Raw genomic sequence first — 14,463 nt, forward strand, 5'->3', positions numbered from 1 at the left:
GTTTTACAAGTTAGAGCATCCAACTCTTTTATGTAGAACCACGTCACTCCAGTGCACATTTGCCTTTGCTATTTATTTTGTATTTAGTTTAATTTGTTGAAAAAGGCGGTTTTACGTATTGCAGGACTCATTAAGAACAGTAAAATCTCTCTCTCTGCTGCAGAAAAATATCCTCACATATGTCTGCATGATTGACGCACAGCGATCCCTCAATGTGAGATGGTATATCAAGTTATTATCAATTCATTACCACATTGTTACTTTTATATTCTACCGATGTATCATAATTGCCTGTTAGGTCAGCAAATCAGGACAATGTACATACGGTAAAATGATATTATTTGTAGTAGTATTTCTTGTTATCACTACAATTTGTAAAGAAACAAAACAAAACCTTGTAATATGCATCTGAATTTGAAATAAAAAAATATTTCGGATTATTTGCTGCGTTTCATGAAGTTCCCTCCTCTCTCCTCCTTACTCAGCTTCAGTGTTTCATATGGAGTCACGAGTTCGCTTTACGTCCGTCCCTTCTCTCTCTGCTCATCCAGCAGTGCGGTGTCGCCACCTCGTGGTCAAAAACGAGAACGTCTTCCGAGTCTGTTCAGCAGTGCACGGAGTCGCTTTAATGATCGCGGGAATGGCCCAGTATTGAAGTATTTTTTACCACATGTATTTCATTTTTAATTCCTGATTAAAATGCACATCGGTCAATTGAGATTTCTCTGTTTACTATCTTTCTGCTTGCAGGTAACTGACACACACCGAATTTTTACACCACGATCTCCACTCTGAAAAATTACAGTCATTTAAATAAACTTTTTGCGATACCTTGGGATGGGATAATTATGTTTGTAGCTGCTTAATTGCTGTACATTCGACAACAACTCATAAGAAGTAAGGAATTTCGGATATTATCTGCGTTCGATCTGGTCCGATGGTTCACGAAAAAGATAATGATGCCAATACAAGCTGCTGGAAGCATAATCATTTTAAACAGCTGGATTCCCACTCATATAGACTTATAAAAAAATGGTTTAGGACATGCAGAGTTGATAATTAGTTAATTGTTACACATTTTAAAGTTTTAATGGGAGAGTAAATTAATTTAAAAAAAACACAAAACTAAGATAAATAGAAACTTCAAACCTTTAATGGGTTATACAAAAAAATAAAATTTCTAATTTAGCAGATTAATATGATTTCCAGAAGTTAGTATGATTGTTTTTAAAATCATTTTAAACTGCTTAATTTGAAATAAAATAGACTTCCATTCTGTATACCTATCAAGAGTGACAGGATATGCAATTTCATAAATAAGGAGTCCTCATATTGACAAACAATGTCAGTTATATTTTACTTTTTATGGCAGCTATTATGGCTATTATGGCTATTTATGGCAGAGTTATATGGTGGATGCTGAGATGTTATTAAACACAGCAATGATTCTCCTATCTTTTTAAAACTGGACTTTACAAAACGGCACCTTAGTTGGTGTTAAAAAGTCTTCTCAATATGGTAAAATTTGATGCTGGTGTTCTTTTTGTTTCCATAGTGAAAAGAAATTAATTCACAAGACGTAACTCAACAGAATTCAAAGAATTGCGCCCTCAACTTTTGCTGTAATTCTGGACACAGACATAAAACAACACCTCTGAGGAAAACAAAAGCAGTTAAAGCTTCTAACATGCACACTCAAGTTTCCTACCATAACCACAAATATTCCTACAAATCAGTAAAGGTTCATTTTCATTATAAGACTTCATCCCCATCTGTTCAGGCTGGTGAATATTGGTCAAGAGAGTGCAACCTGCTGTTAAATGTTCTCTAGTGTCACATGTTTATTGAGTTCATAGGACCGCTGCCAGCAGAGGAAGAGAGGTCTCCTCTCCACCTTGTTCTGATTTCGCCATCGGCTGCCCCTCATGTAGTCAGTAGGCTCTCCTGATCTCATAGGAGGACCAGGAGCTCACTCCATCCTCTTTAGCCCAGGAGGGGTGAGCTTCTTCATTGGTGGGGAGGCCAGGATGGCTGTCAGGTCCCTCTTCCGTCACCATCTTGGCAAGCAGGTCGCTGACAGGGCTGCTCATGTAGGATGCGCAGGGGAAAGAGGAAGAGGAGGTGGAGGGCCCGAGGTAGGTGTTGCTACTGTTTAAAGGGTGATAGTGAGTGTCCTCCAGGGAGTGCAGGGTGTACGGCTGGCTGCTGGACTCCGGGCTCATGGAGGAGCCCCCAGGGGAGCGGTATTGGGAGGAACTCCCCTGTGCTTCTGGGCTGGGCATAGACGGTGGGACGCTGACTGAAGCCAAGCTGTCTGAACAGAGAGCCTCCACCTGGGATACTGGCTCTGGAACGGACTGCTCCCATGAATCTCTCTAGAGATAAGAGAACAGAGGAAGAGTTCAGTCTTTCTTCTGCAGAGGGAGAGAAGCATCGCCTATCAGCTACCACCGCACTGTCAGGTCCATATCACACCAGGAACCTTCAGAAAGAACACAATGTACCTCATATCTTTTCCTCTACTCAGTTCTCACTTCCCAGAATGTCAAGAATCCCATCAAATAGCATTCATACTACATTTGTGTTTTAGTTCACTCAAGCTGGTATTTTTACATCAATTACAGTGGTATAATGATCTTTAAGTATCTCTCAGTGGTCCAAGTCAATATAATAGCACTGGAAAAGCTACAGTCAATAAAAAAAGAAAACAAAAATCATCACTCGGAGTGATGAGCTACATAAACAGAATAGATTTGATCACCAGTGGAAATCACTCTTATTTGCTTACATTGTCCATGTTCCTCCAGAAAAGCCCTCAGGGACTACAGATTCTGCACCCTGTGGGACTTCAGTCATGGAATGCTGGGTCATTATGCCCCCCTTACTGACCGTGCTTGAGCATTTGTATGCTAATAAATTCACTTACATGCAAAACCAAGAATGTATTTGGGTTTTAGTGGATGCTGGCAAGCAATTTTCTGTTTGAAAAACCAAATTTTGACGAATCTGCAAAATAGCTTGTAAACAGCTGTACGTCCTTGCACTTGGAAATGGGGGAGTGAGGTGAAGGGTTGCAATCTGCAGTCTCATTCCAAGATGTCATCAGGTCTACACACTGATACGCAGAAGTGGTTCCTCCTAAATAACAATGGAAAAAAACCCAATCCTAAATCCTACCAAAAATAAATGCGATGACTCTCCACTGAAAGGAGGCAGCAGAGATGAGAGGGCTGAAGAAGGTAGGAAGGATCCTCCAGAGCTGGAGAAGGCCGTGGTGCTGCGGTAATCTGCGAAGGTCTCAGGATAGTAGCTGTCAATGAGGGAGGAATAGCTGGTCATGGTGGAAGACTCGCAACCCAGGGGTTTACCCCCAAAGGTGGAGGAGTACACCTCCGGGGAGAACTGCTTGGTGGATGGGCAGAAGTCTGAGTCAGAGATGAAGGAGCGTCGCATGCTGTAGTAGCTGGGCAGCATGTGAGACCCTGGAGGGAAGAAAGGGAGTTTTACAAACAAATCTTTCTCATTGTCATGGTGGTAGTTTAAAAAAAACAAGTCTTGAAAATGCTGGGCAGCCTCAATTGCTTGTCTCACCCTGTTATAGGGCTGGTTCATGTCCCAGGGTGGGGGACTGTATTTACCCAGTAAAGATTTTGCAGGACTGGGTGGTTTGAATTTTGCTCTGAACAGAGTCAGGCAAGTAAAAAAAAAGAAGACAAACAAAAAAAACAACAACTCTGGGTTCTTGTATTGGAAGGAGGGAGACAAAGTCAGCACAAACTTGAAAAATGTTTTAAAAGCAGGCATTTAGAAAACCAAAGCAAAGTAAGGTCGGTTGGCATGCTATTTTAGCTCCAAATACTGTACTATACTGCATACAATAGTCGGAGAGTGTAATGGGTAAGTGTGAATCATAAGTGTTATGGCTTGTTTTTAGTTCAGAGTTTGAAGAGTTGTTGAAGAATACCCGCAAATTGACACGCCACAGTGTACAGTGTGAATTAATCACAACGTAAATGACCTTCTGTTTATTATTCAATGGTTTTTTTTCAACAACAACAACATTATCAACATTAACAATATTCAATTCCCGGTGGGATTGAACTGCCAGGGTCTCATCGGTGTCAGAACCAGCCCAGTGCGACTTGATTTACTGGCTCACCTGACATCTGGACAAAAGAAGGTGGCGTTGTTGATCCTCCCTGTTACAAAAAAGAAGACAGACGTGAGGATGACAGTGTAAAACTTGGAGTGACAGCGTGCAGACTGGACACTATTTTGCATGCAAAGTTGTGCATTTTGGTAGAGAGGGGTGTGTGATCGAATTGATTTAGTAGAGGAATTGTTCAGAAGATTATTTGACATTTTTGATGGCTGGGTTTCAAGATGAAGTTTTGTCTTTTATAGCAGACCTGTGCTGATTGTGCATATGGACAAGTTTTCTTTCACTTGTTCTTATGAGGCACGAATGACACGAGGGAGCTGTATCCTAATCCCTGCTTTGGTGACTACATCTTCATACCTGCTACTATTCAAAAAGATCCCATCATATTTTGGCTAATCTATTCTAATCTAAAAATCCATTTCCAGTTTATCAGTGAAACCCAATAACAGGTTTGTATGTTACCTCAAGATGCTGCTCTAGTTTGAAGGGTGTCGCTACTAGTCTGACAGCATCAAGCCGAGTTCCACACACCCTTGGGCTGTGTGTCGTCACCTTCATTGACTAAACCACAGCAAGAAGGCTCCAGGTTTGAGCTTGGGATCTTTCTGTGTGGAGTCTCCATGTTCTCCCTGTTCCTGTGTGGGTTCTCTCTGGTACTCCAGCTTCCTCCCACAGTCCAAAGACATCAGGAGGGGACGAGGCTGATTGATACTCTAAATTGACCGTAGGTGTGGCTGTGAGTGTGAATGGTTGTTTGTCTATGTGTTGGTCCTGTGATGGACTGGTGACCCGTCCAGAGTGAACCCCGCCTCTTGCTCAAAAGCCGCTGGTATAGGCTCCACCCCCCTCTGACCCTTTATAGGAAAAAGCGGAAGAAAATGGATGGATGGATTGAATTCCCCTCGCAAAAATTAGTGACAATTTTAGCGCATTTTTGTAGACCCCTAGAGGGCACTCAGGCCCACCCATGAGTGTTTAAGAAACAGAGTAAACATAACTTTGCCCCTATTAGCCTCTATTTATCCTAAACAATAACACTGCAGCGCTGTTGAACCAGCCTATGTCCTTTTATGAACCTGCAAATACAGCTTATTGTTTTCAAATACAATGTTCTGCTGTCGGTGCAGCATTACGTGGATGTATCTGCTCCATGCACTTGCTGATTTCCTACTGTTCCAGTAACATTTGCGAAAAAGTACAGTGCTCCTTCGGTTTAGACAGTCCTTTTTTAAATTAAATTCTTATTGTTACTTTTTTATATCTATACATATTTTCGTATGAACCCATTGGATTGTTGTGAAGTTAAAGTACTGATATTTTGCTGAAAAATTACATAATAATAGTATTATAATGTAGGCTTGGGCACCAATATGCATGTTTCACATTAATTCATTTCACATTAAACACTACATGGATTTTATATTAAATTAAAAGGTCAAACGGTCATTCAATTCACACGTGTGTCTACAGCTTCATCATCAGCCATAAACATTGCAGACGGATGATGACATGCAAATAACATGTGGAACCATCTGACATACTGTCAGCTCCTTAACGACAGAATTCATTTGATAGACAGCAAAGCGTAGAATTTCAAAGGGAGATGAAACAAGCGTGAGCTCAATATGAGATGAACTGATCAGAGAGGCTACAAGATCATACATGGGACTAAAATGCCAGAGGGCACATATCATATATTCAATTATTATGTAATTTGCCTTTAATCAGTTCTTCAATTTCTTGTGAAATACTGGGTAACATCTCCTCTGAAGGCCTTTAAAATGTATTCAAATGATATATTTTGTTCACTGACATTTACATGGGTTGCAGAGGGTTAGGAGACAATAGTCACGCTCTGTAGGAACTTTACGATAGACAAATGAATGAGGCACCAAAGAGAGGAGCAGGAATGAGGTTTAAAACTCAGAAGTTAGGATCAGTGGAAGTGGAACTAAGTCAATGTGTGTTTTGTGTGTTTACAGACAGACTGATACTGTCTGCGCCTCACACACTCACAGGTCACACACTGATTTGTACACAGAAATTGCATACTTGCATAAGTGGTTTAAGACAAAACCACATCATTAAGGTTCAGGGAAAGATGGTGGTTTGTGTTCAAATAATAACTTTTGTTGAGGTTTGTGCGCTCTCATCTCTCATCTGTGGTTGAATCAGGTTGATTATTTAAAGCCGTGAACACCATTTGGAATGAAAAACACAATTTTGACAAACCGCACTGAATGTTTGACTAGTTTATGGTGTAATGGTCTGTACTTCAACCATATTATATCCCAAAAATCAGTGAAAACTTGCTCTGCAGTTGTCATGTGATTGCAAGACTGATTTTACTCACTTGAGATTGGACATGCAAAGCTTGTGTGTGGCTTAACTCAGAAACAGCATTCTCCCTCCATGTTCTGCTGTCCACTACAACTCAAATGAATCCTTTTCTACTTTAGATTTTTACAAGACTTAAGAATAACAGACACCTCCTTTGATTCCACTGCCTCTTCTTCTAATGTCTATGAATATTTTATATGAAGTGCCACTTCAGAGTATCCATGCAGTCAGTTTTCGGACACCTCAGACACCGATGTCTCTTGAATGCACCTCCGAACAGCTTCCCCAATGGAGGCTCCCTCAGATTCCATGACCCAAAGTCTCCCCCCTGGATGTTGACCAACGGATGATCAAGTACATGTATGAACCACTATGCTTAAACATGCTCAACCCGACTTTTTAAAACATGGAAGTAGAAAAAGAGTCCAACAAAGATCTATATCATGGCTCAATTCAGACATGACATTCTCCCCCTAGTTTGTTTGGTTTTTTTTCCCTAGAGGAACATTTAAGTCTTCCAGGAGTCACCAGGTGGTGCCCCCATCCAGGACCTGAACCAAGAAGGAGAAACTGAACAGGGTTTTATTTTACAATTTGCATTCAAAATTTGGTACATTTGGCTGCTCATTCTAGATCTACACATGGCACAGGTTGGTATTGTTTGCTCGCTCAAATGATCTTTGCGAAAGTAATATTAATAATATGATTGTCTAATTATCGATCTCATCATCTCATTTGTCCACCTGTGTGTTTCTTCAGAAGCTTGTAGGGTAGAGACACACAGATACGGTGTCAAAGGACAGGCGCTCTCATTTGCATATTGCTAACATGAAAGAGTTGATAGTTGAAGATCACGTTGGCTGGGAGGCAAGCAAATTTTGAGTGTAGAATTTGAATGTGATTTGCCAGAGCTAAGACTTCCTCATACACCTGAGGTACGGCTCAGTGCATCTCTGAAGGCTGCGGATGGAAATGAGCTTGTTCAGGCTCAGACTGCCAGTGTGCGTTTGTCATTGTGTACTCCTTTTTCTTTGGGGGGAAATACAAGTTATGTTTTTATACAATGATGACTAAACATGTGCTGTTTTTCTGGGTTAATATTATTTTATTCAATGTTGTCGGTGCATTTATTTGTCTCGGTCCAAAACGTCAGCCTTAGTTTTTATTCAATGATTCTAGAAGAGAATTGAAATTTCTGGTTCTGCGTGTATTTCTATAGCAATATCACTCTGTCAGTGAATAAATCATCCAGTGTGTATCCCAGACCACTTCCATGGAAATGTTTAGCAAACAGTCAAATGATGTAAGAGCTTTATATATTTATGGTCGCCCTCTCATGTCCCAGCATGTCGAGACTCACTCTGTGGTCAGGGTTTGCTCTGCTCTCACAATGGACTTACATTTCCCGGGATAAAAGATACCAATAACTATAACAATGGCTTTGGATGGCTTTAGCTACTGTCTGTGCAGTATCATTTATAAACATACAAGTAAACCTTAGTCAGAATTAGTGCAGGACAGACAGCTCTACGCAACAGAACATACTGGAGTAGCTGAGTCTTGTAGTTTGAAATATAAAACTGCTTTAGCAATGTATTTACTAAACATTCAAGACACTTCTATGTCTTTAACGGCCTTAAAATGTATTGCAGTTGTTGCATTTATGTTGTACTGCAGGTGTATCTAATCATTTGAAAGTAATCAAACTTTGCAGCTTTGCAAATTCTCTTTCAGTTACTGTACAGTGAACTTGTGTACAAATATAAGTGTGTGTGTGTGTGTGTGTGTGTGTGTGTGGGGGGGGGGGGTTCTTCGTTTGTCTGATGGATTCAAGAACCACTTTTGACCACAACTAGCTAACATTAGCTGGCTAGCTCCCTAGCCATCAAAGGCATGCTGACACTGTGAAGACTGTCCAAAAATGGTTGTTTGAGAAGATGCTGGTAATTCATAGTGATGCATTACATGGCACCTTTGTATATGGGAAATGAGGAAGCAGGGCAGCAACTTTGCATTTTTGGGGGAAATTAATTTCAGCCTCTTGCATCATCAATCAGTCACAACTCAAAGCTCATGACCATAGCAGACAGTTCCAATGTAAATTAACCGGTAAATTGACAGTTCTCGGTTATGCTACAGAATGTAGCATTTCCATGTTTATTTTTATGTCAGTGTGCTGGTCATATGCAACAACCTGCTGAGCTGTGAGAAATATAAATCGCTAGCTTGTCCAGGTCACACAAATTATATTCAATGTTGTGTTTTATTTCATCTGAGGATTTAATGACTATTTTGACACAGAAAAAAAACGACATAAATATGTTGTAGATACCTGCGTTAAACAGAATTCTTGGTAAATGAAAAAAAATGAATCCGATTTTCTTCAAACTCTCTAAATGGCCGACAAAACTTATTATCATATTTAGAATGTTTCCATTTAGGAGAGGAAACAGAATAACCCCCCCCCCCCAAATTAATACATTTTCAAAATGCCTTACAGATGATTTATCAACCACTGCCTTCTGGTAGTGAAGACGTGTTTGATGATATTCTAGAAGTAAACTCTGAGTTTTCAACTGTGGTGTGACGGACAAGATTAGTTGTATGAGAAGTGATAAACATCCAATGCCATCTAACAACCCCGGGGAGGTTAATGCTAATTGTGGATCCATCCATTTTCTACACCGCTTATTCGTTGAGGGTCGCGGGGTCGCGGGGGGCTGGAGCCTATTCAAGCTGACATTGGGTGAGAGGCGGGGTTCACCCTGGACGGGTCGGCAGCTCATCGCAGGGCCATCAGGATCAATTAGGGGTTCGGTATTTTGCTCAAGGAGACTTTGACATGGTCACCGGGGGAAGTGAGGATCGAACCAGCGACCCTTTGGTTGCTAACAGACACTCAACCTCTAGCCATTAGCCTATTAGCCATGCTAATTATAGATATTGTCGCCATATCTCTCGCGGTTTGCTTTAGTTATTCGAGCGAGTGTGTGGAGGGGAGTGAGACCGCTTTCTGTAATACACTATTTCTGTATCCATCACATGATCAGTGTGTGAGCTTTCAGAATCTCTGTCTTCAGCGACCCTTGACATAGACAATGAATCCCATTGAAAGACCAGACTAAGAACGTGGTCTTCCTAGATTAACAGTATGCCTCATGATGTACTAGGCTTGTATTCACACATAAAAACAAATCACGTGTAATGAATATGACAGGTTATTAGAGTCACTTGGTTGGTTAGCAACCCTATGCAACTGTTCAGAGCTCAGCCACAGATATCTAAATAAAGTCCAACGTTGTGTTTTGGACATGCTGGATCTTCCCATCAACAAAAGAGTTTGCATTAGAAGTGATACATTTTAGCTTTCTTCTTTGTTGTGTCTAAAGCTATTCTCTCCTTTGTCTCTCTCGCAATCCCCCTAGTCGTGAGTAACCTGCAAAGAGTGGACATGGCAATTCCAACAGAAAACAAACAGTGAATACTGTCCTGTAAAAGCCTTCTGACAGGCAGTTTGGGAATGAAAAGCCGGTCTTGCTTGTGCAGGCAGATGTCTAAAGCAGAGCCTGATTTCTCTGACCGAGTGTGTGCGTGTTTCTGGATCAACAATGGGAGGTTTGTCTGTGGCCTGAACACGGTAGAGGACAATGCCGGCTGGCAGGTGTGCATGGATCTAACTTTGCATAGGCATCCTCCTTCTCGGCTGTCTATGGTACCTGTCCACCTCAGTCCCCCCTCCTCCACCTCAGGAAAGGTTTCGGAGATCACGGCCTTCGCCACTGCGAGCATTGTGTCAGTGATCTTTTGTGAGTTCAGGATGGGACGCTTTGTGTCCCTCTCTACACACCATGCTCAGCTATTTACAGATTGGCTTTGCAAGTGCCTGAAGGGTTTTGGGAGTGAAGAAAGACAGGGGGAGGTACAGGTAGTCAATGGATCAACCATGGATCGTTAGTCCACAAAACAAGCCAAAATGTCAACAGCAGAGGAGATTTTTAAAAGGCGACCTCTTAATTGTGTCACTAACAGAATGTCAACTGTGGCTGCGCTGTTTGGTTTGGAAGAAAAATGAAGTGGGGAGAGACAGGATGGAGTAAAACTTTGTGCTTACACTGTATCTGGGTCCATTTGTCTGTCGGGATCGCTTCTCCGCCAGTAGGTCTTTGACTGTGTGCTTCACTCGGACGCCCTGGTAGACCCTCTTGGAATATTCTAGACAGAGCAGCAAGAAGGAGCAGATGAACAGCTAATAAACATGCAGAAACAGTATGAATTGCCACTGATAACGTAACTCCATACAAATTTTCACCCGTCCCCAAAAATGTGTGTTCATTTGAATGTTTCACAGTTTTATGCACATAGGCGACTGACACTATGGGATCCATGTGTAAATGTCATGGAAATTGCCTTTGGTCAAGTCAATGCAAATAGGTCGCTAAAAAGAGACAATTAACGATAACAGTTTCATGGTATAAAACATAGACTCAATGAATGTTGTTATGGCACATGATGCAAAACAGAGATGACTATATATGTACTGGTGTGATTTGGGGACATTCCTGGGAAGCAGAAATATAAACTCAATGAAAAATGCAAACTTTATTATGGAGAAAGATATTGCATGCAAACAGTGTTATGTAAAAGACACTATCTTTTTGAATATGTGATATTTTAGATAAGCCTTGACTTTACAAGTGCAGATTCTTGAAAATACATTTCCTCGATAAAATTGAAATGATGTCATTAAGTAGTGTGACTGCTACTAATTAACATATGGCAGTGCACTTTCAAAATATCAAGGGTTTTAATTATTATGGTTGTATTACTTTGTGGTTGCTGATCATTTCTGTGTCATTACTAGCAAATCAGCTTATGTTTTATGGGAAATTTATATGCAACATTTCATAGCAAAGAATGGCATTAACGCGCATATTAAACAATATCAAATTATATTTTTATACCAAAAATGACAAGCAAACAAAAAAATACATATTTAAGTCAATTTTTAAATTATTTTTATGATAATTGTCACGTATTCACTGCACATTCAATTTAAATGGATAAAAACAATGTGAGTATGTGTAATATTGAATGATTAAAAAATGGTCTTACCTGTGTCCATGATACTGTTTAGCAGTAACATACACACAAACAAACACATACACACACATACACACAAACACACACACTGAGGCCTCTCTGTTCTCCTGCTGTATTTGCCTACTGTAGCTAAATCCCAGTGTGAAGCACCATACTGAGTGGCGTGCCACGTTTGGAGCTTTAACCACGTCGTCAGGAGGGCAGGGACACATGCAGCATGCCACCTCACGCAGCCATGAAGAGGAGGCTTTTTAAAAAATGACCTTTGACAATTTGTTTAAATGCAAATGTCTGGTAGGGGCGTTTTTTTGGGGGGGACTATTTGCATTCACAGTCAAGATTAAAAGTTGGAAGCAGAGGACAGACTCAGCCCTCCTGATGCCTCCAGCCAGAAATTATTATTATTTTGGAAAAAATTATATATTTTTGCCTAAAATTATATTATTGAGCAACTCAAACTTGCGTGCTGAAGTTTGTTTAAAACCGTTAAAGCAAATGAGAACCTTATGAAAAGGAAATAAGGGAAACCTGACTTATTAGCTTATTTCTATTTTTATAATTATAATAAAACACCCTATTTTTACTCCATAAAATTAAAGCAACTTATAACAAGCAGCTGTATTAACTAAACTAGTTTTGTTTTTAAGTAAATCAAAATAACATTGATTCTAAGGCAATTCAGGTATTTAAACATGAAACACAGCGGACACCACAGCAGAATACATTCAGCCTCCTGTCATTACAGATACACAGCACGTTGTGGTGACGCTGCAGTACTCAGGAGCAGAAAGTACTCACGCAGAGACGCTGTTAAAGAGCAGTCAAGTAAACTGTGAGCATCAGAGGGCAGCTTAATGGTTTCGCATATAAGAAAAACAATGATGGAGCTTAACTGTTTATTGAGCAGGTCAAGTCTGCGTGTAGAGCGGTAAATCCCAACATCAAATAAAGCCTGCTTATATAAGTCTCTTGTGCTAGAGTCAGTGACTGTGACTCAACTGGCAAAACACCTAAAAAAAGTCTTTTGTTCTGTTGACATGAGTCTGAACTCAACACGTTATGTAACAAAAGTCAGGCATGTGATCCATGTTTCAGAACCTCGGACAGATGTATTTTGGACTTGCAGTTAGTGCTTCCATATGTTCACAAAGTGAAGAACTTTAAAGCCAGAATGTCTGCATATGTGGGATTAACTCTGTCATAGCTCGTTATTTACAATACTTTTACATGTATTGCTTTCTTGGTAAAACAGAGTCACGCTTGGAGACCTTTGCTCTGTTAACACTTCAGTTTTCAAGATGCCTGTGTCTTTATCAGGACGAGTTCAGTGTGTTTCATTGTTCAAGATAGTTATAGAAGGAGCATTGGCTTTTCATTCAACAAAATATGCACTGCAGGCCAATTTGGATTACTGTATATTTTATACCTTATTTTGGGTTATTTTTGACAGCTGAAAGTGAAGGGATACAGCGGGCTAAAAACAAACAAAAAACAAACAAAAAAAACATGTTGAAAAGAGGACATAACTTTCAGGTCTAAAATGTGAAGCCTGAACCTGCATTGTCTTTGATACCCAGATAAGAATTAATGTAATTAATGTTTGGCCCAAATTTGGTCCACATCAGAGCCAGAAGTGCCAATCATGGCCCAAACGAGGCCCAGATGTGACTGCCATCTGGATAGGCAGCAGAGGGTGACAAAGTTTCAAAAATAAGTCAGACTGTGCAAAAGAATATGAGAAAATGAATCAATGCCGCGCTTGATATATAACCTCAGTAAAAATGTCCTAAAGGTTTCTGGTCTCAACGAATAGTTTCAAGTTTCCCTCAATGCTGCTGGTTTGTTTTTGTTCATTGTGGTCTCACTAAGAGCAAAATAGCAGGTATGATAAAGTAGGACAGTGCATTCTTCAGGACATGTGTCTTCTTCACTGACAAGCTGCTGGCACATGAACCAATTTGAATCCATGGCAACCCATCTTCTAATCCAAATACGGTAACTTTTGGTGGCTACGCCATAGGAAAATGACACAAACATGTTGTTTGACAGATGCTCGCGTTACCTTTGTATCGTGAACGTTTTAGGAAAAGGTCCATGCCTGTAGAGTCTATTAGCAGTGATTTAAAAAAAAACAACAACTCTTATTTGCATTTTCATGTATTTGTTTTCTAGCCAGATTTGCCATTAGGCTAACTGCTGCTTGGAGGACTATATGGATAACAGCTATTATAGCCCATTAAAGGCCAGATAAAGAAGAGTTTACCTTTGCAAAACACTGACTCAGTGCATGCTGATACATGAAGGCAGATAAGGAGGTAAAAACTTTAACTGACTACATAGACATCTCTTTATTGATGTAACTAAAAGAAAGCTAATAGTCGGTTTTCTTAAAACTGTTAAAAATCTTAATCATTTAAGTCATTTTTAAGTGACTTATCAAGCCCAAATGCCAGCCATGATCGTTTCCAGCCTATCAGTGCGGTGCAGTTTTCATATGCTGGACTGCTACAGAGCATACACTTACATTTGTGTCCAGGAATTATTATTTGTATGAAATCATGTCTCTGATTAAATTATATTACATGTACATTTTTGTCTTGTGAAATGTAAGTAAGAATAAAGATCAAACAGACCCCAATCGAGTACTTTGGTTTTGTCTCTACAGTTTCATCCGTACTCAAATGATCCTAACTTTATTCTGGTTGACTACATGACTATATTCCATGATAATGTTAATCCAGACACAGTAAGGGAAGGACTGGTCTAACTGATGCTATTTTTCCTGTAGAACCTTAATTATTTGCTCAAATACAGGACGGACGGGGGACGTGAAATTAATAATGAAATATTGCTGAGCAGTG

General features: G+C 40.1%; 1 protein-coding gene across 1 annotated transcript; it reads right to left on the reverse strand.

Moving 5' to 3' along the window:
• Positions 1–1,731: 1,731 nt before the first annotated feature.
• LOC147254387 (POU class 2 homeobox associating-factor 2-like) lies at positions 1,732–11,701 on the reverse strand. The gene is made up of 5 exons (XM_086215134.1): positions 11,615–11,701; positions 10,614–10,714; positions 4,160–4,199; positions 3,178–3,482; positions 1,732–2,375 (listed from the first exon to the last, which is right to left on the reverse strand). Exons 1-5 carry the CDS (start codon positions 11,661–11,663, stop codon positions 1,932–1,934), a joined length of 939 nt encoding a protein of 312 aa, XP_086071260.1. The 5' UTR covers positions 11,664–11,701; the 3' UTR covers positions 1,732–1,931.
• Between the last annotated feature and the right edge of the window lie 2,762 nt (positions 11,702–14,463).

Source organism: Aulostomus chinensis, chromosome 10, assembly GCF_037954235.1.
Source record: "Aulostomus chinensis isolate RoL2024-O1b breed Wild chromosome 10, RoL_Achi_v1.0, whole genome shotgun sequence".
Lineage (NCBI taxonomy): Eukaryota > Metazoa > Chordata > Actinopteri > Syngnathiformes > Aulostomidae > Aulostomus > Aulostomus chinensis.